The sequence below is a fragment of the Syngnathoides biaculeatus genome, chromosome 14 (genome assembly GCF_019802595.1).
Source record: "Syngnathoides biaculeatus isolate LvHL_M chromosome 14, ASM1980259v1, whole genome shotgun sequence".
Taxonomy (NCBI): Eukaryota; Metazoa; Chordata; class Actinopteri; order Syngnathiformes; family Syngnathidae; genus Syngnathoides; species Syngnathoides biaculeatus.
The window spans coordinates 13,595,615-13,621,779 of NC_084653.1; the positions used below are offsets into that span (position 1 = coordinate 13,595,615).

Sequence of the window (26,165 nt, forward strand, 5' to 3'; positions counted from 1 at the left end):
TTTCAACTGTGATAACTACTGGGACGTCCCTTGCTTTACAGTTTGACACTTTTTTTTTTTTTCCCCCATATGGAGGGGTGCACGATGACATGATTGACAAGGCTTGAAAAGCATGGCATTGTGGTATTTTATTGGTTTTGTAAAGTGTCATGAGAAACAGTGTAACAAAGTAGGTTCCCACAGTTGCAGTGGTAGGCATTAAAGATTACTGCCTATTGCGTCTCACTGCGAATGTGCTGCATAGCTTAACTTGAGATCATGGTTCTACAGTATTGACGGCGCACTATTGGTTCAGTGCCAAGCAATTTGCATTCCATCCATTTTCTTCCGCTTATGAGGCCAGGTTGCAAGGGAAGTAGCCTTAGCAGAGATGCCCAGACTTCCCTCTTCACCACCTCCTCTAGCACTTCCAAGGGCTTACCGAGGCGTTCCAAGGCCAGCAAGGAGACATAGTCTCTCCAGCATGTCCTCGGTCGTCCTTGGGGTCTCCTCCCTGTGGGACGTGACCAGAACACCTCACCCAGGAGGTGTCCTGAAGGCGTCTGATTCAGATGCCCGCCCACCTCATCTGGGTCCTCTCAATGTGGAGGAGCAGCAGCTCTACTTCTCTACTTTGAGCTCCTAGTGAATCACCAAGCTCTAGCTAAGCTCGGACATCCTGTGGAGGAAACTCATTTTGGTCGCCTGTATCCGGGATCTTGTTCTTTCATTCCCAGCCCCCACTTTGTGACGATGGGTTTAAGGTAGGAATTCAAATCGATCGATAATTCGAGAGTTTCAGCTTTTGGCTTGGGTCCTTTTTCATTACAACGGACTGCATCACTTCAGCTTGTGCACCGATCTGCCTGTCGATCTTCCTTTCCATTCCCTTCCATTTCTGTTCTGTGTGTATGTATGTATGTATGTATGTCTGGATTTGTTTCGCTGTCTTTGTGTGGCCTACATTTGCTGTTTGGACCCGTCTGTGCCGGTCATCTGTTTCTTTTTCCACCCCATTAGCATGCGTCTGGGTGCCGTTGTCTGTATGTGTTTGTGTGTTTATGTCAGGAGATGTGTCTCAAGGTGTGATTGTCTCTGGGTATGTATATGACTATGTTGTCTTGTCTTTCAGTATTTTTATGGTCCCTTTTTTATATCGGGACATTGTTGTTTTTATGATCCACACAAGAGAAATGCTAGGATGAGCTTCTTTCACCTCATTAGTGTGTGTGGAATCGGGTTACGCTGTCTGTCATTCACAAGAGAACCGCAGTTATGAGCCCAAGATAAACTTCAAGTCTGAGCAAGAGTCTGGAGCTCATCACTCTTCCATGTCGATGGAGGAAGTGGAAGAGTGGGAGGTGGCTTGGCTCTATGTAAGATAAGAAAGGGGGGCTCCAAAGTCCATACAATTTTTGTTTCAAGCCTCACATCTCTGGCTGTCTGCTGTTTGCATGAGTAAGGCTACATTTGTATTTACATTTAGTGTTTATACTGTATATACACTATATGCTGACTTGGCGGAGAGTTTACTTCGGATTGGTGTTGGCATCAGATGAGGAATTTGGGTCCATGGGAATATAATGTGGGTTGTGTTGGCCTCAGTGTCCAGCCTTTTTACAAAAGAGGTGGAAGAAAAAAGAACGTCATCTCTGTCTGGAGTGTGATCTAAAAAAGTTCCCCCTCTATGTATAGACATACATACACACACTGTATATAATTCAGCCCAAACACATTGCATCAAGATGAGCGGTCTGGAAGTCAGTGGCGTGGTCTCTACAGTGAAAGTTAAAACAGGTGAAGAGATTAAGAGTCGTCTTCCTCTGTCTCGTCTTGTTTTACTATGTGATTCTCTGCTGGTGGCTCCACACGGCTTATTGATCACCTCTTTTTCTTTGTTTTTAAATGTGGATGAAGTGCAGCAGAAACAAGGGGGAAGGAGGATGAGAGGCAACTGTCTGCACAGAAGCACTCAAACATGGATCAGCAGTGCCCTTGGCTCCTCTCATCTGCACTGGAGACATTCTGGAATACACATTGTACCAGTCATTCACTTGTTTAACTGCACTTGTTCTATTGCTTGGCTTTTAAAGGGGCACATGTATGTCTCTGTCCTGTTGCTCTACAGATGATCATATTTTCAGGCTAAAAAATCAAAGCAGTCCTGTTTACTTATAAGTCACTGTATGAGTTAGGATCAATGGTACAAGTGGCCTGCGATTGGCTGGTAACCACTCCAGATTGTACATTCCTTAGGTTAAAAAAAATTGATTTTCAAAGTTGGAAACTTTGCGTGGGTATTGATGGGAACACATGGAAACATCACAGGATTTGTCGTCAGGAAAATGCAGTATGTCAACTACTATTTTCAAAGGGTGGGCGTGGTAGAGTGTCTGCCCCAGCTTGTCTCTAAAAATCCATGTTTGTAAAACACTGTAATGGTTTCCTGTTATATTGCTTGGGATTTGAGCTCAGTACAGCCTTAGGGTTGGGACTCCAGCACAATACATACAAAGTTGAGATACACAAGTAGCTATTCAATTACAGATGGAACAATTCAGTATGATCCAATTTGATGCAGAAAATAAGAGTTAACATTCGCATATGTGCTAATCATAAAGAACATTTACTTTACTTAACCCAATTCCATAAATTGAGGTTTGTTAGACTGGGCGACATGGTGGAGGTTAGAGCTTATGGCTCGCAGTTCTGAGGACCAGAGTTCAAATCCTGGCCCCCCCTGAGTAGAGTTTGCATGTTCTCTCCATGCCTGCATGGGATTTCTCTGCGCACTCTGTTTTCCTCCCATATCTAAAAAACATACATTAATTGGAGACTCTAAATTGCCCTAAGGTGTGATTGTGAGTCGGAAGTAGTTAGTTGTTTCTATGTGCCCTGTGACTGGCTGACAACGAGTTCAGGATGTACCTGCCTCCCACCCGAAAAAAGCTAGAATGGACTCCAGCACTCCTGAGACCCTTTTGAGAATAAGTGAGTCAGATGCTGGCTGGATGGATGGAGATTTGTCTAACCTTATTTTCGAACATGTACAATAACACATCACTTAACCCAGAGCATCAGTGCTTTATGGTACAGTAAAAAATTATTTATAGTTTTTATTTATATTGTATATTTTAGTTATGTATAAAATTAATTATTTAAATAGGCCACAACAATACACTTAATTTTGAAGATTTTCTCTCCACAAATTCTGGACAAATAATATTTGAAGACTCATGGGACATCTTGCAGACCGTTCCATTCAAGCAAGGAACACCATTTGAGACATTGGCACATTTTGTATCGATAACAGAGTCTGCTCCCGATACAGTTGTATCTTTCACTTTTACGAAAGGATATCCGGTTGCGTTGGTTTATTGTTCCCCAGCCAAATAATCAGAATAAGATGTTTGAGTCACTTCCATGGCCACAGATGCATACAATCAAGCACCAAGGCATGCAAAATGTTTTTACAAATATTTGTGAAAGAATGGGTCATTCTCGGGAGCTCAGTGAATTCCAGCATGGAACTGTGACAGGATGCCACATGTGCAACAAGTCCAGTCTTGAAATTTCCTTTCTCTTGAATATGTTGACTGTCAGCTGTATTATCAGAACGCGGTTGAAGTTTTGGGAAACAACAACAACAACTCAGCCAAGTAAGGTATGGTGCGAGATCAGTAGATGTTGAGCGGCATAATGCAAAGAGGTTGGCAAACCTTTGCCGAGTTAACTGCTACAGACCTTCAAATGTCAGGTGGCCTTCAGATTAACTCAAGAACAGTGGTCAGAGAGCTTCATGGAATGAGTTTTCATGGCCGACCAGCTGCATCCAAGTCATACATCACCAAGTGCATTTCAAACCGTTAGAGGCTGTGGTGTAAACCACGTCACCACCGCACTCTAGAGCAGTGGAGATGCATTCTCTGGAGTGGTGAATCACGCTTCTCCATCTGCCAGTCTGATAGACGTGTCAGGAGTCACGAGAGCCAGGAGAACGGTACTTGTCTGACTCCATTTTGTCAAGTGTAACATTTGGTGGATGGGCGATTACAGTGTGTGGCTGTGTTTCAGGAGCTGGGCTTGGTCCCTTGGTTCCATTAGAAAAGGAACTCTTGTTCCAGCATACCAATAGATTTTCCACACTCCCATCTTTGTGGCAAGTTTGGCGCTGGCTTCTTTCTCTTCCAGCATGACTGTGTACCATTACACAAAGCAAGGTCCAAAAAGACATGGATGACATAGTCTTGTGTGAATGAACTTGATTGGCCTGCATAGTCTTGACCTCAATCTGATAGAAAAGCTTTGGGATCAGTAAAGCGCAGACTAATAGCCAGACTTTCTGGTCCTTCTCATCCAACATCAATGTGTAACTTCAAAGTCCTTTTGGAAGAATGGTTAAAGGTTCCCATAAACACACTCCTCGACCTTATGGGCAGCCTTCTCAGAAGAGTTCAAGCTGTTACAGCTAAAAAGGGTTGATAGTCACCATATTGAACAATATGCATTGTAATGGGATGTCACTAAGTTTATAGGTGAGTCAAAGCAGGTGACTTAATACTTTTGGCAATATAGTGTATCTACAGTATAAATACTATGTGTAGTGTAAAGTAGTAGAAAATGTTGCGATCATTAGAAAAGATGACTCTATTCATGGGTTCAATGAGGATTGGCATGTATAAAAGCCACTGCCGTTCAACCCGAGGCATGCATTGGTTTAACATCGCTTCTTGCGCATTTCATAGTTAATCTGTCAATAAATTATTTTGAAATTGTTAACCCTTTCTCAGTCTAATTTTTTGTTTATTATAAAATGCTCTAAAATGATCACAAATACACTATATGGTGAACCCTCTTGAAAATGGCTGGCAATGAATGAGTTACTAAGATGATCTTCAAGTACTCTGTTTCTCGTGATTTAACTAATTTAATAAAACTCCTAAAAACAACCATCCTGGGCTATGTGTTAGACTGGCGTCTATACTGTGTGTGACTAGCATGCGAAAGTCGTGGGCTAAGGCGTTAAGTAAATACAACCTGTAAAATGTTTAGCTGTTCTGACAAGCTATCGTACCTCTGGAGGTGCAGTGATCTAGTGGGCTTTCGGCTCTAAAAGTCTTGGGAATTCTTGGACATAAAAGCTGGCTGTTGGCTCCAGGATGTGATGCTGAGTGTTGTTGTGCTGCTGACTCTTTTGTTTTGTTGCACACTTGTTTGCCTAGTCGGTGATAACCAACACACCGGTCAAGAGGGTGGTGAGGGGGGCACACAGGAAAGATGGTTGCAGAAGTCCCGCTGCTTTCTCTAGTGGTTTCCACACCATCAAGACTAATTATTCCCCTCGCCTCTCACAGTTCTCAGGTCTATTCCTTCTATTTGCGTGTTTGACAAGGAGACATTTTGCCAAAAGGTTGCACAGGGACACAAATCAAGGCAAGGTTTGCTTTTGAGAAGAGTGTTGCTCTAGGCCAAGGAGCTCCGTGAGATACTCTTTTGGAGTGTTTGTGCATTCCTGCATTGGAAAAGATTGCAAAGGGCTGTAAAGACTGTGTTTGAATTGGCAGTTTTAAATGTTTTGATGGCTGTGTGAAAAGTCGAACTGCCATGGTGACCATTGCTGTAGACCATTTGTTAACGGCGTCTTAATCACTGCACCATATAACCTTTCGATCAGTCTAAAACGACTTCACACGTCACGCAGCCCTATTACATCTGTGAGAACCGTGTTTTGAGTTGCTTTCATCAGAGCCAATGTAAACTGGACACAAGCAGGGTAGAAAACTCACTAGATGACATTCCGCACATTGCAAAAACGAGGCAGCTGCTAAGATACTATAAGGCCCTGACTCAAGCTAGTTTATTCCATAAGCTTTTCCGACGGCCCATTGAAGCAACCCTTTTATCTCATTAAATAAGGGCCTTGGCCAAGGAGGTTACTTTCCAAAGGTTAATGAGCTTTTCTTTACGTTTTTATCTATACTTCTGCCACACATGCAGTCAGTGTAGGGGCCAACCTGGTCACTTATAATTATCCTGAAGTAATATTACAATATAATACACAAAATTGTGCTACTGACTGAAATGAAAGCCCATAACTACTGTGGAACCTCTCCTGATTTTAATTTTCAGTTATACATTACTTTTTTTGTTGCTTTGTTGCAAGCCAAAATTTGCTCATGTGAGGGTACAACAGGGTTCGGAATTAAAGTAAAAATGTATAGAAAGTACTCCTAAATTGCCCAAAACCTCAGAGAAATCCATCTTAAACATTAACTCCAAGTGTGTTTTGCTTTTTCTTTGGATTTTAAGTCACCAACAATGACAAAGAATTAAATGTATGCCAAAAAGTGAACTTTTTTTTTTTTTTTTTAAAGAAACTAATCTCCCAGACACAGGCCGTAATCTCCCTTTGGATATTTGTTACCACATCCCAAACCTGGACGGGTACAAGATTTTTTTTATGTTGTACAGCTTACATTTTTACACTTATATGATCGTTAAGAGTCGGGGCGTGGGAGGTTGTTCAATTCATACTGTATAATGCCAACAGACTGACCCTGGAACAAATTAACTGTATTTCTGAGAAAATTGACAAGTAGGAACATTGTTTGAATTTTGGAAAAACAGGAGCTCGAAAACTGTGATGGAAGTGATTGTTGTCCTGGACTAGAAATGATATGCCAAGAAGCAGTGAATTTTAATATAGTCTGCCAGAGACCTGATTTCCATCCATAAGGTTTTTTTTTTTTTTTTTTTTTCCACTGTAGCTGAATTACGGCCACTCAGAATCTTAGCAGCCTCTCAGTCAAGATGTTTTGGTCTGTTTGCCGCATTGTGACCGAGCAACTGTTCCCGTACAGTGTTGAGGAGCAGTGACCTCACAGGACTGCTGAGTTCTCATTATGTTGCATCACGGCCGTGAGCCAAAAAAGCAAGCAACGCAACAGTATCTACTTCCACGAGAGATGAGAGGTGACCTACATGGCCCTGCCCGGAAGGACTGTCCTAAATAGGTTGGCCTGATGTCTTCACTTAATACCGATAGTTTATCTTCTTGGCATAGATGGTGTGAATTTGCATTTTAGTGGATGATGCTTTTTTTTTTTTTTTTTCTCTAAACCCGTTGTCTGGATGATGTCACTCATTTGTGCATCGATGGTCACACTATGGCTACATGTATTGGAGACCCGGTTTGTCTGCACATTCATCATGTCTTGCCACCTCTTGAATCGCCTTACTGCAGTTTGCTGCAGTTTTCTCACTGGCCGGGCTATTTGTGCCATGGTAACTGTGCCAAGCTGCCAGCTCAGACGCAGATTGCGGCTCCAGTATCCCCTCTTTTTTTTTTTTCTTTTTTTTTTTTTTGCCGTCATGATGACTCAGCAGGTCCTGCAGGGCGTCCAATCTGCCAACCCCCCCCCCACCACCACCACCTCCACCCCCTCCCCCATTACTTCAGTCTCTCCTCAACCTTACTGCAACACCATTGCTCATCAGATTTTGTGTGCTTTGTCATTTCCTCAATCTTCCTGACCTGAATACATAAGCACAAATCTATTCTGTTTTCAAAATATTCCACTAAAAGATGAACACATTTTGAGTTTGTGACATTTTATCTCAACGTGAAAGCATTTAGTTTTATCAAATCATCATGGCTGACCTGAGGGTTTTCCTATGAAAACCGAAGCCCTTAGTTGCGGACCCTGATGCCAAAACACATTCAAACTGAAAATACTTATCTCTTCTTAAATAAAAGTGATTGAAATTTTCAGCTCTCAGTGCTCATACTGGTTTCCACTAACAGAGTGCTCCCACATAACCAAAAAGATGGAGATAGGAGACAAGATTCCAAGTGTGACAGCGATATGAGAGCACACCCATGGCTACATGCCACTTCTGTGAATACAGGCCCACTGGAGAACTCGATACACCAAGATAGACATTTGTGCACGCACACATACGCAACACTGAGAGGTTGTTTCCAACGAATCCCCTCGGAGGTATAGAATATCAACCTGCTAACTCGATCATATAAGTAACAAGATAGCTCATCCCCATGTCTGTAGTATCTATTTTTGGTACTTATTCAGAATGAGTGACTGGCGTAAATAGAAAGAACCCTGTCTGCTCAATAGTCAGTTGTATAGGGCCATGTTGAACCAGAGGTCTTTAACGAGAAGATTATGCATAGACTGAAAGATTGAGTTCATTTTTATGCTCCATTAAAGTTATTTTCATCTGTAAATGTAAACTAAAAACTCAGCAAATCATTGACTTGCACTAATCAAGGCTGTTAAGGGATGCCTGTGGCCCTCCGAGTGAGTTGTATTGAAGATCTGGCATTAGTGGGTGAGTCAGGTTGGTATGTACTGCCCATGAGTCATATGAGTCCGTCAGCTCACCCAAAAAAATGTCCTAATCTTAGAGCAGGAATTAAGATACATGTGCCTTTTAAATATGATAGCAAACAGCAGCTTGTAGTGTGTTTGTTCACACAGTGACTTGGTACCTTGCAATCAGATCATTAGATGCGTGATAATGGCTGGAATTATCCAGCAGCTCCTAGGGTCCAATTCTGTTCAATGTATAAATCTCTAAAGCTGATATTTTTCTCTATTTCCATGTATATTTTGAGTCACACATCAGATATGGCTGTTTTTACACAGACAGAACACATGAAACAACTTGCCAAATTGCATGTAAAATAACACTCTTCATCAGGCAGTTGCAATGCAAAAGTAAACAATAATACTGTAAATAATAAAAATATTAATTATATTCATTCCTGTAACATTTCAGAAGATCTTACTGGAAAAATTTTGTGATTTGGTCTGTATCATTTCAGAAAACAAGCAAAAATGTTGGTCATTGTTTTCCATGATAAAAGCAGATGTTTGCAAATTTCTCCTTTTGAACAGACAAAAATAAAGATTGACTGCTTCCGTGAAGGATTATTGAAATTTGAGAATAGTTACTGATAAGAGGCTCATTTCAACCGATTTGGACAATTTTAAGTTGAGCATTTAGTCGCGCTAAACGATGAAACAGTTATCAAAAGTTGTCAATTAATTTCCATAATTTGGTGATTCATTAATTGTGACACCCCTGTTTCAGACAACCCCATCTGTGCGTTTACGCTGCATTCACATTGCCAGATATCCTATATCAATTCACATTTTGAAGAGGCCATATTCCATGCTTCTTTTTTAATCACACTACTTACATACATCCCAATCCTGCCACTTGAGAGTAAAATATCAGAATTGTGTCCCTCGAAAAATACAGTATAATTCTAGCCTGTAACAGCACCCGGTGCGATGTACAAAATACTTGCCAGACAGTGTCGAGTGTGAAACTTCACACCCCCGTCCCCACATTGTGGAATACCCTGACATACAGGCGGCACCCTACCTCTGTTACAGCATGCGTGCTGCCACAGAAACCGTTTATAAAAAAAAAGGCCGCTTTTACTGCCAGTGTAAAGGAGGAGCAGTACAAGAATACATGTTCAGACTTGTTGATATAACCTATAACAATGAGTGTTTTTTCAACGTTGAAAAAACGTTATGAAAAGCTGTAACTGTTTCAGCTTTGCTTGGCATAGTAATGTTTGGAATCATTGCATCTCTAGACACCGCAGTGGCCCAACTGTCTGTCTGCCGCCAGGAAGGTGTCCCTCTTTCCACTCCTCCCCACCGGCACTGACACCAGACACCCCTTTTGTCTCACTTCCCTCCCCGCGTGGTGGGTGCCCACACTGGGCCCAAAGCTCAGTCCCTCCTCTGACCCACTGTCCCCCGGTTGCCCCCTGGCTATACTTCGCTTTGCACCTCCCATTGTACCCCCCCCTTCCACACTTACCCTCTCCCCCTGGTCAGACCGATTATCCATGTTTTGTACTATGATTAAAGGACCAGCATGTGGCCTGCGTGAGTGGCCCACACAAATGCTGTTGGTAAGCCAATGTTAACGTTATGTGCTTAATCATTTATGTCTAGAAGCATGGTACAAAGGCTTGGGGGTGGGGGCAAGTATTGTTACTGGCGAACAGCCCTGGCGTCTAGTGGTTCTATCATTACAAAAATGTTTATCGAAAGAGTTGTAAGGATGACTGGAAGGGGAAACAAACAAATGTCTGCCCGCCGTCTGTGGACGTTACTACAGCCGCATTAAATATTGAAGGATTAGACAGTCTGCAGCCCTCCAAAGAGGACACTATTCAGGCACCCACGCTAATTCTCCCCACAGTGCTCTCCTCCTCCTCCTCTTCTCACGTCTGTCTGCTCCTCTCTTCGCCCCCAGTGCCAAGCAACCCCTCCCTCCGACACACACGTGCACACACACACACACACGCACACACAACACTCATGCACGAACTCAGGCAGCCAATAAGAGAGCACCAGTCTCCCCATTGCTTGCCACTCATGCCTTGTTGCCAGGACAACAGCAAAGCACGAGTCCCACTTTATATTTTTTTAAACTTGTATTTTTACTCTTTAATGAAAACAAAATTGTATGTCCTGCTGCAAAACGCCTTTGTCTAACTGACACATCCTGACTGTATTATTGTTTTCAGTTTCTCTGTGTGGTGACCCCCCCCCCTCAAAAAAAAAATAATCCCTTCAAATTTTCATATGCACAACTGGAGTAAATTTTATATGCAATTTAAGGTTGTGTTTGTCTTCCCCTTTGCAGGTCTACAATGAAAACTACCCAGATGTTTCTTTTTATTTTGACTGTTTTGGTCCCTTCTTGTACTACCTTAGAAGGTAAGGATGCCCCCTGTTTTTTTTTTTTTTTAATACAGCTTTTCACATAATTTTTAAGATGGACTGTGGCTAAAGACAGAGGTGTGTGTGTGTGTGTGTGTGTGTGTGTGTGTGTGTGTGTGTGTGTGTGTGTGTGTGTGTGAAGGGGGGTGCTGCTGCAAGGATTAAAAAGCTTTATCTGCTTGAATTTAGCTCTCTGGCTAACTAGATGCTCGGTTTTCAGTCAAAACACAGCCTCTGTGTCTCTGTGTGCCTCTCGAGCAGCTTGCATGCACAGACTGATCATTCAACCACGTCTCCCCTTCTCCACACCCTCCCTGGTCTGTCTAATCCGCTGTCTTGCAGTTATTTTCAACAACTGCAGTAGTGTGCACATTTCAAATGCACTGAAAATAGTGGGTTTTTTTTTTCTGATGACGCTAATAAAACGTGATAAAATGTCTGTCATTCATATAGCTGAGGGTGAAGCGGGCCACTCTGAATGCTTGTGTGACAAGTCGTCGTGCAGTGGAGGCGACCGGTGTTTGGGCCTGCAGTGCTTCTCCTCCCTCTCCTTACTGAACGGGACTTGGGAGCTCCAGAAGGGATGCATTGTGGGCAGTCAAGAAGGGAAGTGCGGGATGCCGCCAACTCCTAAACTGATGATGGAGTGCTGCTACGGAGATCTTTGCAACATGAACGTGTCTTTACAGAATCATGTTCAAGGTGAGCTGTTAACTTTTACAGTCATCAGAATGGCCTATATAAGGGGGAAACATAAACTGCCAAGATTGTAAAGGTTTTACACAAGACACATATTTTTTATTACAAAAAACTCACATAATATATGTACTTGCTAATGAGCTCATCTCACGTTACTTGCAAATTTACTTAGTGTGAGCTTAATTGTACACAAAGCTGAAAAGCGGTTCCATTGTCATTGCTCAGCCTCGAAAAACTGTAAAGGAGAAGCGACCACATGGGACGGAGCGAAGCTGGTTGGCGGTAGAATGTTACAATGGGAAAAAGGGCATAAGATGCAGTGAAGGTGCTGCATGGATTTTTTGTTTTGTTTCTTTGATCTCTTTTTTGTTACACTTTTTTTCAAGTGTTCTATTGATGAAGTGATTCTTAATAATGAAATTGTCCTGTGTACCCCACTTTAGATGTCAGTTGAAATTCCAGGAAATCCAAATTTGGGCCAAGTCCTCCTGTGAATAGCAAATAATTGAAGCTTCCTCTTACCATGTTTTTACTGCCTCTATTAATACATCTTAAAGTCCAAGTGTACCACAAATTATGATCTCATTACACTTTATTTCAAAAGCATCCTACGTCATTACCCATACAAATACTGTAAATCATTTAGAAGTTTGATTTAGTGGAATTGTGGGGAAAATGCAGATGAGGCAAGCTTTCTGTAACCACTACTCACAACCCATGCTAAATTTAGCTTCTCCCAATCATACAAAGATGTTTGTCACTCACTTAAGATGTATCAATATACTTCCTCAACTTACAATGTTCCTATTAGCCAGGACTTTGGCACCATCTAAGAGCATTGTTTAAAGAACACAAAAGCAGTGGCGAGGTGAGTTTTTCACCAAATTACTCACGATGGGTTCTACAGAAAAAGAAAAAAAAAAACCTGACTAGTGAACTGCGAATAGACGCATGTTCACTGTGAAGGGCCACTAATCTGCTCAGACGGCACGGTGGTTGTTTAGTTTTTAAATAGAAAAGTATCCCTGGTAAGCGCTTGCAAAAAGCTTTGATCCCTTGTCATGTCTAATTGAATGCCAGTTAGGATAATGGGAGAGTAATTATATTGCGCTAATGGCTCTCCCCTTATCTCTGTTTATGCTTATCAGATGTGGAAGCGTCTGCCGGCAGACCAGTCCTCAGGGAGCAGGAGTGCGTGTGCGAGGGCGCCGCCTGCCAGCCCAATCGGCGATGTGCCGGCCAACATTGTTTTTCCTCCCTCAAGGTGAGGGATGGCGCGGCCGTCCAACAGAAGGGCTGCCTGAGGGATGACGACGTGGGCCGAGCCACCTGCGCCACTCCGCCATCGCCGGCCCATGTTGTCAAGTGCTGCCAGGGCCATCTGTGTAACATGAACGTCACTGTGCAAGCTCCGGGGAAAGGTGCCTATACACACTGTGCAGACAGTTCACGACACTACCAAAGCTTTGTCAAACACTTTCATGAAAGGATTATACAATTGGGTGCAAAAAGTAGTTGGAGTTTTTAGGGAGTTTACCTTCTTATTTTTTAAATCTTTCTTTTCAGATAACCCTGGCAGGTAATTACTCTTCCAGAACTGTTTGATTAGCCCCTTCCATTGTGTGCCGTGGTTTTCTATTTGAGAAATTCATTTAAAAAAATTAATGCATTGGTGAACAAAGAGTGTGGTACACGCATACAGCCTGCTCCATTCTTTGATCCAGCCCATTTACATTATTCAAGAGTCCTGTAACATTTGTTGCATTGATTTAGCTGTTTTTCCATAAAATTGATAAATTAAAAAGTCTATTTGCCTCAGCATTACATCTTTGATACATATTTCTTTAGTGCATATTGGAAATAATATTTAGCAACAAGACGGTCAATTACTGGTTAGCATATCTGTCTCGGTTCTTGAGGACTGGGGCTCAAATCTTGCCTCGCCTGTTTGGACTCTGCTTGTTCTCCCTGGGTGGGTTTTCTTTGGGTATTCCAGTTTCGTCCCACATCCCAAAACTTTGCATGGTAGGTTAATTGAAAATTGTAAATCCTCTCTAGGTAGGCATGCAAATGGTTTGTATGTTCCCTGCGATTGGATGGTGACCATTCAGGATGTACCCCTCATTACCCCTATCTCATTAATTTGTACAGTTCTTTTGGCTAACATGGTTTCCCCATGAATGTTTTACAGAGGAAGTGAAAACCCCTGTCAAAGAAAAGCACGAGTGCGTTTGTGAGGGTAGCTCGTGCGCCACAGGGAATCGCTGCATGGGAAGCCAGTGTTTCTCCTCCTTGACCGTCAACGGCGGCTCCCTTATGTACCAGAAAGGTTGCTTTAATGTCTACGAGCAGAGTACAATGACCTGCAAGACCCCACCTTCGAGAGACCAGATTGTGGAATGTTGCTTCGGCCACCTGTGCAACCTGAACCGCACCGTTCAGCTTCCTGTCAAAGGTGGTGAACTACATTTCTCGCTATATAGTTGCAATGTCCCCTTTGTAAATACAGTGAACCCCCATTTATTACGAGGTGTACATTACAGACCGACCCGCAATGTTTGAAAATCCCCAATGTAGAGATCATATTTTCAAGAAAGGATAGTTTAATGCACCTCCTGCACAATTTAAATGAATTTTTAAAACATTATTAAAACACATTTCTTGGTGGCTGTTCTTACTCTCTTAATTATGAACATTTCAAACAACTGCTTCAACTGTCTTTATTACTATGTTTTCATAAAGTACAATATTTTAGTGACCCCCCCCCCCCCCAATTCTTATAATCATGTTTTTGTTGAGTTTTGTGTGGAGGTTGGAACAGATTAATGGAATTTCCAAGTCATTTCATTGAGGAATCCTGAATTGCGATACAGGTGGTCTGTGTTACGGGTGTGGGTTTGGAACAATTTAACTTGTATCTTAAGGCAACATTGTAAACAATTTAAACACCAAAATGTTGAACCAACAATTGTGTCTAACCAAAGTCCATCAACCCAATTCTAACATGAAATGTCAAAAGCCATACAGGTGCTAATGGCAATTATCATTAATGTAATGGGAGTTATACAATGCACTTAGCAGCCCCACTTATAAACAGAGCATACAACAATGCTCAGAGGATTTTCTTTCCTCAGCACAGAATTACTGCAGTTTAGTAAGGGCCCTTCTCTACCTCTTCTTCTTGCTCTTAATTATGCTGCATCTCTTCCAGTAGACCTCAGGGATTTTTGGCTTGTTGTGGCACTACACTGAAGGCATGCATCTCTAAATTCGGACTTGTCTGTTTACTATGAAAACTTGTTGAAATGATCCACAATGCAGCGGGAGGTACAAAAGACCAACTGCAATATAGCTGAGATTAGCGGTAGCGTGACCTTCTTTAGTGTGACAATTCTGCGTCACCTTCCCTTGCAAGGTTAGCCTCATGTTACCCCTCTGAAACAGAAACGATGGAGACCCTGAGTAAGTAGTGTGTGGGGAGTTTGACTATTTCTTAGTCATGATGCACTCTCTGCTGTCCTGTCTGCTGGTTGACATTATCTTGAGGCTAGATGCCAACTCAGGAGTGTGAACGAGCCTCACAGCTAAATTCAGGTGTACGATGGCCTTTACTCGATGTCTCACTGATGCGAGTAAAATTAGTGTCGTACTGTTAAAAAAAAAAGCACTGTTGTCAATTGTACTGAAGTAGGCTTTATTTTATGGAATATTTTTGAAAAATGATTCATTTAGTCTATTTAGTGTTTTGAAGGCTGCAGTTTTTATGTAGGGCTGGATTTTCCCGACTATGAGATCTCCGTGATACTCTTAAGTGTGTATGTCTTTGGGAGAAAGAATTGATTATGTGAGGTGAGAAAGGAGCTCTTTTTTTTTTTTTTTTTTGATAAAGATGCAGGCAAGTGGCCTTTTCCCTTGGAATGTTTGTAAAGTGTCAATGCTGGTCAGTCCTCCTCGCTTGTGCGAGTGTATGTTTAGGTGCGAGTATATGTACAGTGCGTGTGTGTATCGTGGGTTTGTAATGAAAAGTCTACACACCCATTTGTCAGTGGTATAAAAAAAAAACATCAACCCCTGCAGATGCAAACTCTTGAATTTTACTTTTAAGCTGTTCCAAGGGGGAAAGAAGTCCAGTGGGAGGGGAAAAAATGTGAACGCTTTGGAATTTCTTATTTTATAGAACTGGTCATCAAATGTAGCCTGATCATCTGTTTAAACCAATACCACCCAAACACTTGTGTTTTCACATTTTCGTTCAAAATAATGCAAATATTTCCAATACAGGGATGAAAAAGTAAGTGAGTAATGCATATTTCGCAAACCCATGGATGAAGTTTTGGGCCGTATTTTCAAGGAGTGCAAATATAACACTGCTCCACACTAAAAGATGACCATAATATACCTATAGCAAAGTATGGCGGTGATGTCATCATACTTGATGGCATTATTTTTCTTCAACTGGCACTCCAGCCTTAGTCAAGGTAAAAGTATTTATAAACTGTTCAAAATAGTGAGCATAAACCCTTTAGGCTTCTGAAAAGCAAGACAATTGTTATAAATGCCTGCTTGAAGTGAGTGCTTAACTTATAAAAATCTTGCCACCCCCTTGCAGCTGACGAGCTCTCCAACTACAGCGTGACCATGTTAGCTGTCGTCATCGTGGCACCCATACTGGTCCTGGTTGTCCTGTCGGCCATTGCCCTCCTGGTGTTCAGGCGTATCCACCACAACCAGATGGAGAGACTGACCTCCCGAGATGCAGAGTATGGAACCATCGATGGTCTCATTACTTCTAACGTGGGAGAGAGCACACTGGCGGTGAGTAACAAAGAATGGCTCGGGCATAATACATTTTAGTAGCTGGCTAATACTTTACATATTAAGAAAAATGCAAGTAAAATATTTGTAAAAAGGGAAGATAAATGGCAATTTTTATATGGCTGCAATCACTTGATTAATATAATTACAAACGCAATTTCTGTCGAAGCTATGCAGAGAATTTTTCCACGGACTTACTGCAATTGCGTGCACCCGTTTGTGAAAAATTAAGTTGGTGTTATGGCAGTGAGATGGGAGCAATGAGTCCGTAAAAGACAGAGAGTGGTCTAGTTTGAGTTCATTTTAGACAAAAGATGACGAAGTGGACTGTATAACATAACGGGATATCTACGATCGCTAACACAGGCGGTAAGACATCTGTGTTGGCGACTTTGGCATAGGCTACAATTGCTAGTTAGAACATATTGCAATACACCTGCAAGTGGTTAAGACACCGTCGCGGGTTGAACAAATGTTAAGAAAATAAATATATCAGCACATTCATTCACAAGCTGCTTTTGCCCAAATATCAAATGGAGTATTTGGCTGTAGTTTCAGTGGGTTAGCCAGGTAACAGCCAATCAACTACACTCGTTTTCTCAGCTTTTAAAGCTAAACACGCTCAAGTTACAGATATGACAGTAGAACAAGAGGGTGGTGGAAAAAGTAGATAAAAATAATACCTGTACTCCACAAGCATGTTATTGTTGAATAATGCAAAATATTTTTGTATACAATTACTTATCAATGGTGTAATAGAATACTCCATTCCAAAAGCATTTCATAGCAGCAGCCCTAATTTTAAAAATGACTTTGTGCCATATGCAAATTCTCGATTTAGGAATAAGCTTTGCTGAAGTGGTTCACATAAAACAATGGTGCAGATTTAGCTTTTACTTCAGCTCATGAGAGCTAATTCCTTTAGAAAATTATTTTAAAAAATCTTAATCATACTATACATTTATTTTGTGTTACCTACTGTAGTAGTTGGTCACGCACAGAGATTAAGTTTTATTTGTAGTTTTGCTTTCACGCACCAAAAATGTAATCTTCTGAGTTTTTTTTTTAAATATGTAATTATCATATTTGTTCTTGGCAGCGTGTAAGATATTGGATAGTAAAGTTCTGTGGTTTGGGTGAGCCTTCTCCGAGCACCGTAATCTTCGTGTAACCTTCCTCTCACTTTCTCAAAACATGCATGTTGTATGTTCCTTGAAAACTAATTGTTTATAGGTGTGAAGGGGAACAGTTGTCTATATGTGCCCAGCGATTAACTAGCATCTGGTCCAGGATGTATCACACTTTTAGCCCGAAATCAGATGGCATAGGATGAGAACAAATACTTTAGAAAATGGAGTCATATCAATGCAGTTTTTCTCAGTTATGATGCAGTAATTTTTCTTTACCCATTGTATTACACATTTCATCATCCGTAGTAGCCGCTGTAAATAAAAAAATGTATTACACACGTTTACAAAATGACTGCTTTAAAAGATAAAAGCAGTTAAGATATCTTGTGAAATAATACCAGTCTTGTTCATGTATGTTGGGTTCAGAGAGAGACTCTTTGTTCTCCGGAAGAACGTCCCTTTTATGTTTTTTTTTTTTTTTTTTGCTTCTTGGGGTCATTTTTACTGTCTGCACTAGGAATGTACTTTCTCAGCCAGTGATTGTGAGCTTTTGCACAGTGTGGTTTATGTTTTGGGTTTTCACTAAACGGATCCAGAGTTTAGGTGGAGTCTTGCAGTCGCACAGGCCAGCACATTCACTGGCTGGGCATACTCTGCAATCACGCTGAGCAGAAACAACATGGCTAGAGCCTTTTCAAAATAGACTTCGCATCCATTTTGTGAGCATATCTTGTATATTGCTCTTCCTGAGGTTTTCCACTCTTAAAACCCAGATGATCCCCCCGATATTGAATCCAGTACACTCTGACCAGTGGGAGCATTGGTGTATTTAAACAGCATGTCACTTTATAATGCACTAAAGCCGTTGATTTTGGCTCGTCCGAACGTTTGGCAATGAATCTGAAAATCCAAAGCCACCAAAGGTTTATTTAAACATTGTAAAAATGCTTTCGGCTGTGCTAAACCAAAAACAGTTACTTGTGGCTGTTGAACACGTGTGGAGAGTGCAGCGCGTAGGTCATCGTGATTTTAATTTTAATTTGTGTGACATGTCTTTTGAGATGACACTTGTCTAGTGTTTTACAGTCTCGTAACACTGTCTCCTTCTTTCACTGCGCAATAAAGACCTCTAATAAACTCCTTGCCTCTGATAAATGCCTGGCATTGTGTACAGTTGATGCCCCCTGATCACTACCGGTGGTCTTTCACTTATTTAAGCAACAATGTAAACCTGATTTTGTACTATTAATCCTGAAGTCTATCACTAACCTACACTTTGTAATGTACCAAGCTGCTCAAACGTCCTTTAAAAGTGTTCAGGGATGAAAAATTAAACACATGCACACGTGTCAGGGATACTGATCCCAGGTGGCTGTAATGCTGTTGCACGAGGACAGTGTAAGGCCATACTGCATGGATGTTAAATACAACTTTTTTTTTCCTTCTGCGGTTGTTTGTTACTCTTATGTCTCTTCTCTGTACGTATCCAACTTAATTCCGGTTTATAGAAATGTATAACATTAGCGTTGCACACACATGCATAATGCACGTCATTTTTTTTTGAGATACGTATTGTGCAGACCTATATAAGATGATTTCATATTTTGGCCAGTAAAAAATAGGTTTTGCCCATGGATTTCTTGTTCTTTTTTCTTTTTTAGCTTCCAGACAACTTGGGTACTTCCTGAACGATTTATGTTAAACGCAGGCAGATAGATTGGATATTTAAAAAAAAAAAAACTAAAGAAACCATTTCTCATGTTCCAGGTTTCTGTCATGTAAAAAATGACAAGGTAAATAATTTCAAACCTTTTTACACAGATAACCAATATATATAGTATATAATAATAATATAATAATATTCAGAAAAAAATGTAATGTTTTAAAGAGGAAAGGAAAGAACTGAGATAATGTGGTTGCACAAGTGTGCACGTCCTGTTATAACGAGAGATCTGGCTATGTTCAGAATTCTCACATTGATGCCTTTGATTTAAGCCAAAACAATTTTGCTGTTTTTGCAGGTGTTCCCAAGCTACTAGTCAACTACTAGTTGAGTCAGACGTTGCTTACCCCAGACTCCTAAGGCCGTTCAGTCTACTGCTCGAAGAGAAACTGAAATGCTTACTTTTGGAATGTGAAACTTTGAACTACAATGCCAGAGCTGAGATTCAAACATTTAAATTTCAGAACTATGAGATCAACTTTGTTTACCACTAAGATACTTCTTCAATTGTGTGGATTTGATCATTTCTGAGATTTAATTGTGACCAGCCCAGGGTGAGCCCCATGCAAGCACATGAGAACATAAAATCGCCACACAGGAAGCCTCAGATGAGATTCATACCCAGAACCTCAGAACTGTGAAGCAGACATGTTGAACCAGTAGTTGACCGTGATGCCTAAACATAAAACAATCAAATGAAAAACTACTTTTCTTAACTGAGCATGCCTACTTGTGCCGTGTTATAACATATTCATATGCTGACGTGCCATAACTGCATTTATAACCTTGAACACTTGTAATGGGTAAATACGGTATCTTAGCTCAGGAATACATCTATAGCTATTTCCATTCCATTCTCCAAGCCGCTTATCCTCACAAAGTGCTTTTTATTTTTCATCAGCTCCCGACAAACAAGTATTGACTCAGATTCTTCTATGCAAGTTACGGTACTCTGATTCCCACAGCACTTTTAATTACACCATCAACTTGTGGTGCCATCATGATCAACCCCCGAAACATTATTATTTAGCACCTAATAACGCTTTCATTTTACGGCCACAATCTCCCGTTTTGTAATTCCAGTTGTCTCGCAGACAGCTCATCCATAATAAATCTGTTTATACGAGGCCTCGGCCTCCCATGTTGTATTCTTCCTTCCCCACTCCTACTTTACTGCTTTGGTTTTCTCCTCCGCTGCTGCTGACTCAGCACTGCCATCTTGTGCCAGCAATAGGTGCTACATTAATCCTATTAATTATTATTATAATATAATTAATCCTCTTGCCCAGTTAAAAATAAAAAGGCTGACCAGAGTTGGGGTTTGTTTTGGAACATGAGCTTGGGATTAGAAGCAATCTCCAACCGCCACAACAATTGAAAATGAGAAATGGGGTGCCTTAGGTTGTTTGTACATTAGAGGGCTTCACACACAATACTTGGACCTCTTAATCCAATTTAAATTTAACATCAAGTTGCTTGTAATAATTTAACGTTTCTTTTCATCCCCAGGATCTGCTGGACCATTCCTGCACTTCCGGAAGCGGCTCGGGTCTGCCTTTTCTGGTTCAGAGGACGGTAGCCCGCCAAATCACTCTCAACGAGTGTGTGGGTGAGTGTCCACTCAAAGCTGGTATTGTTATTGACATTAGCGCTTTGTGAGAATATGCAGCTTTGCTCATTCATTTTAATGAGACCTATGTCTCAGCACATTGGGGGGGGGGGGGCCTACACGCACACGCCTTCTGATGAAGTACAAATGACCCCACACAACTTTTTAGAAATTGATACTGAATCTGCGTTTTTCCCATAGAAGCTTCACTTACATTTTCCCCAAGGTTTAAATCTCCATAATGTGGATCAAACTGTGCATCTCATACAATTTAAAACCCACTGTCCTCTTCTTAGATCATGTGACTCATGCATACATAGCCATCAAAATAACATTGTTTAGATCAATAACCAAGGCCAGGTTTGGCGTAAAAAACACATTTGTGTTGGAAATGAGGACACTATTGTTCTTGCAATGATGTGTTCGTGGCAGAAATCAATTGTTACAGAAATACGATTCCTCTATGTACCCATTCTTATGCATGTTGAACGTCCAGATAGGAAACAGGGTTGGATTTGTTTTTGTCACACATTACAGATAGGAGGGTTGTTGCCTCCGCAGAAGCCATAAATCACAACTCCGGTACATCATTTGTTTGTTTTTTAAAAATATTTAATTATGTCTTTCATTGGACAACACTGGGGAAACATTGTGCTACAATGTAGTTAGTGGGCAGTACAATTTATTGTCCCCTGGAAATACCTCACCACTGCTACTGAGTCGAAACTGGTGGAAACAGAAGTGAGTATATCCCCTCAGTGAAGATGTTTGACTCTGGCCCTGTCTGCCATCTTCCTTCTCCTGTGTCATGTGACTCATTAGTGATGGAAGGTCTCAGGTGTAAATGAAGATCAGGCACGTTAAATTTGGTGTGATTGGTCATAAGCTCTCATATTGGTCATAGGACGTTCATTGTCCACCAAGTAGAGCTGGTCTCAATGTCGTAATACCAAAACTGACCTGTGAGAGGCAACTTAGCGCTGCACGGCATCAAATCTGACAAAAATATAAAGAAAAGTAATAGCAGTAGAAGAAGGAAGGCTCCAGGCCTCTTTATACTCATGTGGGCACTGACCAAGCTGATGTCACTTCAGCTATCCCACACATAGTTTGACTTTCGACTCGAGCACAACCCACATGCAGTTTTGAAAATGTGTTGCATGCAGTTCAAGTCAGAGGTGTCACTACGGCTGGTATTGGTTAGGACCCCATAGAGTGACATTTCCTCGGCACTTTTTAATCATTTACGATTCTGATGGGTCGGTCCCTGCGGTCTCCACCAGGTGCCCAGTTGTTGGACCGCCCTGGGTACCTTGGTGTGGGAAGTGTCCTGTCCACCAGGCTGCTCTGGGATGGACTCCTGGGCCCGATCCCATCCTTCAATTGATTGGGTGAAATCCTCTGCCTCCATGGTGCAGGCACAGTAAGGCACAGTAATTACAGGACACTTCTGACAGTCTTTGTGTATGCAAAACTGTCAACACACTTGTATGTGTATGCGGGCACACACCCCTGGCACTCTTTTGCTGGGTGTGGGGCCACTCACCTACTGCAACAAATAACTTAGAAATATGCGAATTGCTCATGTATCCAGTCACATTCTTGTCTTATAGCCAATTGTTACTTACATACTGAGTCCCACGACACTTCAGTTGTACATTACCGGCTAGACAACTGTTGTTCTTCATGCGGCTTCTCCTTTCCTTGTCGTGTTCTATCTTGTCCTGTTCTTCCCTCATAGGGTTTAACACTACAGCTCCATGCAACACTCATATTTAATGTTTTGTTGTTGTAGATATGTATTGATTTACTTTTCTTATCCTGTTCAAAATTAATGCTTATTTTCTCTCTCTCTAAGTCTTGATTTTTCGTCTGTTCTCCACTGTGATAGTAAATCTCTTCTGACATAAAGGGATAGAGATCCTCTATTCTGGTTGACCTAACAGCTGAACAGGACCCTCCCTCCACCCCCCCTCAAAAAAAAAAAAAAAAAAAAGAAGGCAAAAGACCTCACAGAATCTCTTGTATATGGCATCCCGGGAATAAGTATTAACACTAGATAAACCAGCCCGGCTGATCATCATGGCTGAGTGGCCATCATTTTGGGAAGGTCGTTTGGAACGTTGTTAACATTTAGACAAATTTAAAAAGCTGCTTGCGTGTATTCCAATATTTGTGTCCCACTGTCTCCCCAAACGTGGATATTTCAGATCACAGATTTTTATTCTTATTTTTTGGGGTGATATTTACTCACTACTTGAGTAATTATTTCACGCTCTTCCAAGTATTTTCTGGGAGGGCTACTTTATATTTTTACTAGAGACACATTATTTTCAAGTTACAATACTTGAGTACAATGTTTGGCTACTCTAACTACCTCTGATAATGGAAATCTTCTATTGCTACTCTTACATTAAAACAATATTTTTGCTGATCAGATCAGCATGTGTTGTATTTGTTTCACTGGTCTTTTATATTTACCCGTTGAAGTGCAGCCTGGTTAAGGTCCTAGCGGAACCGTGAACTGTACGTAATATCAGTGACAAGAGCTCATTCGCTGGTACATCTTGTGTTTATTAGGAAACGCGCCAAGAATTATCTAGTTTATTTATGGATGTTCATGTTAAATTTATTATGCGAAGGAGCAATGTTAGGGATGATGTCACAACACAGTGAACTAACTTCAAATTCAGAAATGGCCAATAAAAAATGGAAAAATATTGTACCTATTATTTTCGTGGAGGATTCATTTGGGATTAGCCTTTGAAGCTGGTAGTAGTGATAAATGAAGTGAAACAGACAATGATTTGAGTCAATTCTTGAGAATGAGAGTGGCACAGTTTGAAGTAGGCACAAGGTCCAGGGGAGATGGGCCCGGCTCAAGTTAGAGGCCAAATCAGAAAATGCAAAGCAATAAGGGAAATTTGATATTAAACTTCAATTTTTATGAAATGCTTGAGTGATGTGAAAAAATTCTGGTTTATTTTTTGTTGATTTTGCCTTATTGTACTCTTCAGTGTTTCGGATTTACTTTATGTAAACATTTTTCCCCCTTCTCCTTAGGTAAGGGCCGTTATGGCGAAGTTTGGCGAGGCCAGTGGCAAGGAGAGAGCGTCGCTGTCAAAATCTTTTCCTCTCGAGACGAGAAGTCGTGGTTCAGAGAAACGGAGATCTATAACACAGTGCTGCTGAGACATGAAAACATCCTGGGTACTTCAAAGATAATTATTGGGTGCCTGGAAACACCATGCTTGAAAACAAAAGCTAGCCACATTATTAAGTACACCTATTTAATGAAAAAAAATCTGTTTACATAATGACGATGAACCATAATGCAAAACTAATGCAAATAATGATGCAAAGCAAACCAAATTTAGCTGTATAGTGCATTTCATACACGAGGTAACTCAATGTGCTTTACACTATTAAAGGGAATTTTTAAAACAAAGAGATAAAACATTTAAAATTGGATAAAAACAATGAAAATGACAAACAAAATATTTTAATATTAAGACAATTAAAACCACATACAGTGCAAGCAATATGATCAAAAAGTGGAAATATTCTGAAAAGCATGAGAAAAAAGATGAGTTTTCAAACAGGTTTTAAAAGTATTCACACTTGGAGCTGACCTCACCTGTTGGCAACTTATTCCATTTGTGTGCAGCATAATAAAGTACAAAACAAAGTACAATGAGTGGCTGCTAATCAAAATTAACTATTGCTGTCTGACTAAATTTAAGAACTATAATATACATATGTGGAACAAATCTTATTTAATTCCAGATATACAAATTGGCCTGTATTTAAATCAAATTCTTGGCATGTAAATCAAGATATATATTATGTCACCAAATATTTGTATGTTTGTTTAGATACACGAAAAGGGTCAAATTTTTACATTACAAGCAACAAACAAATTCTCTCTCCAGTGTCAATCAAAAATTGCTGTTTCCTGCTTCATTTGTAAAGACAAATATTGGCATAGTATAATTATTACTATTGTGTAAAATCCTCCGCTTGTGAATTTTTGTTTACCTGATTTAGCTGAATGAAAAGGGTCTGAATAAATTAGTGATGTTGCAAAGTCCTAAACTGCAAACAACATTCTATATATTCCTGACAAAGTCAATCAAAGCTTAGCTTATTTATAAGGTAAGCTGCATTTTCAAATGTCTGGAAATGGATCTCATCAAATTTTCCTGTGCCTGCTGTTTTGACTTGACATAATTAAGCCTTAATAACTAGAAACAAGATCAGTATATGAATCTCTGGCTCACAAGTATCATAACATAGTGTAATTATCGACTTCAATCCTAACATCGAGAAACAATCTTTTTATTTTTTTCCTCAGGGGTTGTTTCTTTGCACATTTTTTTTCTTAGTGTGTTTCTAACCATTTGTGTGTTCTCGCCCCAGGCTTCATTGCCTCAGACATGACCTCCAGGAACTCCAGCACGCAGCTGTGGCTCATCACCCACTACCACGAGATGGGCTCCCTGTACGACTACCTTCAGCTGAGCACCTTGGACGCTTGCAGCTGCCTCCGCATGGCACTATCCATCGCCAGCGGGCTGGCGCATCTGCACGTGGAGATCTTCGGCACCCAGGGCAAGCCGGCCATTGCCCACCGTGACCTCAAGAGCAAAAACATTCTGGTTAAAAAGAACGGGCAGTGTTGCATCGCCGACCTCGGTAAGAAGAATATAATCCATGTGTGTTTGTTTCTTTTTCTGAGTCTGTATTAAGGAAGGGTTTGAAGAACATAATTCAATCATTTTCCCACTCCTCCAAAGTTTGATCTTTATGCTCGAAAGCACATTTTAGTCACCCATAAATGTAAAATAGCGGCAAGTCTCGATTCACTATTTCGCATGGCCATTTTATCATAGCTCCAGATATCAGTCGTTATATCCAGCACAGGGGATGGGAACCTATGGCTCGTGAGCCATATCTCGCTCTTTTGATCTTTGCGTATGGCTCACAGAGCCCTCATAAAGAGATACTGTCATTTCTGTGGCGTAGGTACCAGTTTGTCCTAGTTGGGTTGCCGACTTGACGTACATTGCTGTCCAATATGGCAGTCGATGTGTGCAGGCACAGAATGGTCGAACACAGATCTGTTTAAAATATTTGGCATTTATGGCTCTCTCAGCCTAAAAGGTTCCCGATCCCTGGTTTAGAGCATCTGGCTCATACTTCTGAGAACCGGGCTTCAAATCCTGGCCCCGCCTGTGTGGAGTTTGCATGTTCTCCCTGTGCCTGTGTGGGTTTTCTCTGGCCACCCTGGTTTCCTCCCACATCTCCCTCAAAAATGCATTGTGATTGTGAGTGCAAATTGTTTGTGTCTATGCCCTGCGATTGGGTGGGAACCACTTCAGGTTGTACCCCATTTCCTGCTCGAACATAGCTGGGATAGACTACAGGACTCCCACGAC

At 41.1% G+C, this 26,165-nt stretch overlaps 1 protein-coding gene across 1 annotated transcript in view; it reads left to right on the forward strand.

Annotated features, from left to right (window-relative positions):
* LOC133511908 (activin receptor type-1-like) overlaps positions 1–26,165 on the forward strand; it is a 36,812-nt gene that overhangs the window by 5,711 nt on the left and 4,936 nt on the right. Inside the window, exons 2-9 of the mRNA XM_061841002.1 lie at positions 10,675–10,748; positions 11,205–11,453; positions 12,599–12,871; positions 13,642–13,905; positions 16,060–16,265; positions 20,628–20,727; positions 23,791–23,937; positions 25,147–25,422. Of these exons, the coding sequence (XP_061696986.1) occupies positions 10,682–10,748; positions 11,205–11,453; positions 12,599–12,871; positions 13,642–13,905; positions 16,060–16,265; positions 20,628–20,727; positions 23,791–23,937; positions 25,147–25,422 (1,582 nt within the window). The 5' untranslated portion in view covers positions 10,675–10,681. The remainder of the gene's footprint in view (positions 1–10,674; positions 10,749–11,204; positions 11,454–12,598; positions 12,872–13,641; positions 13,906–16,059; positions 16,266–20,627; positions 20,728–23,790; positions 23,938–25,146; positions 25,423–26,165) is intronic.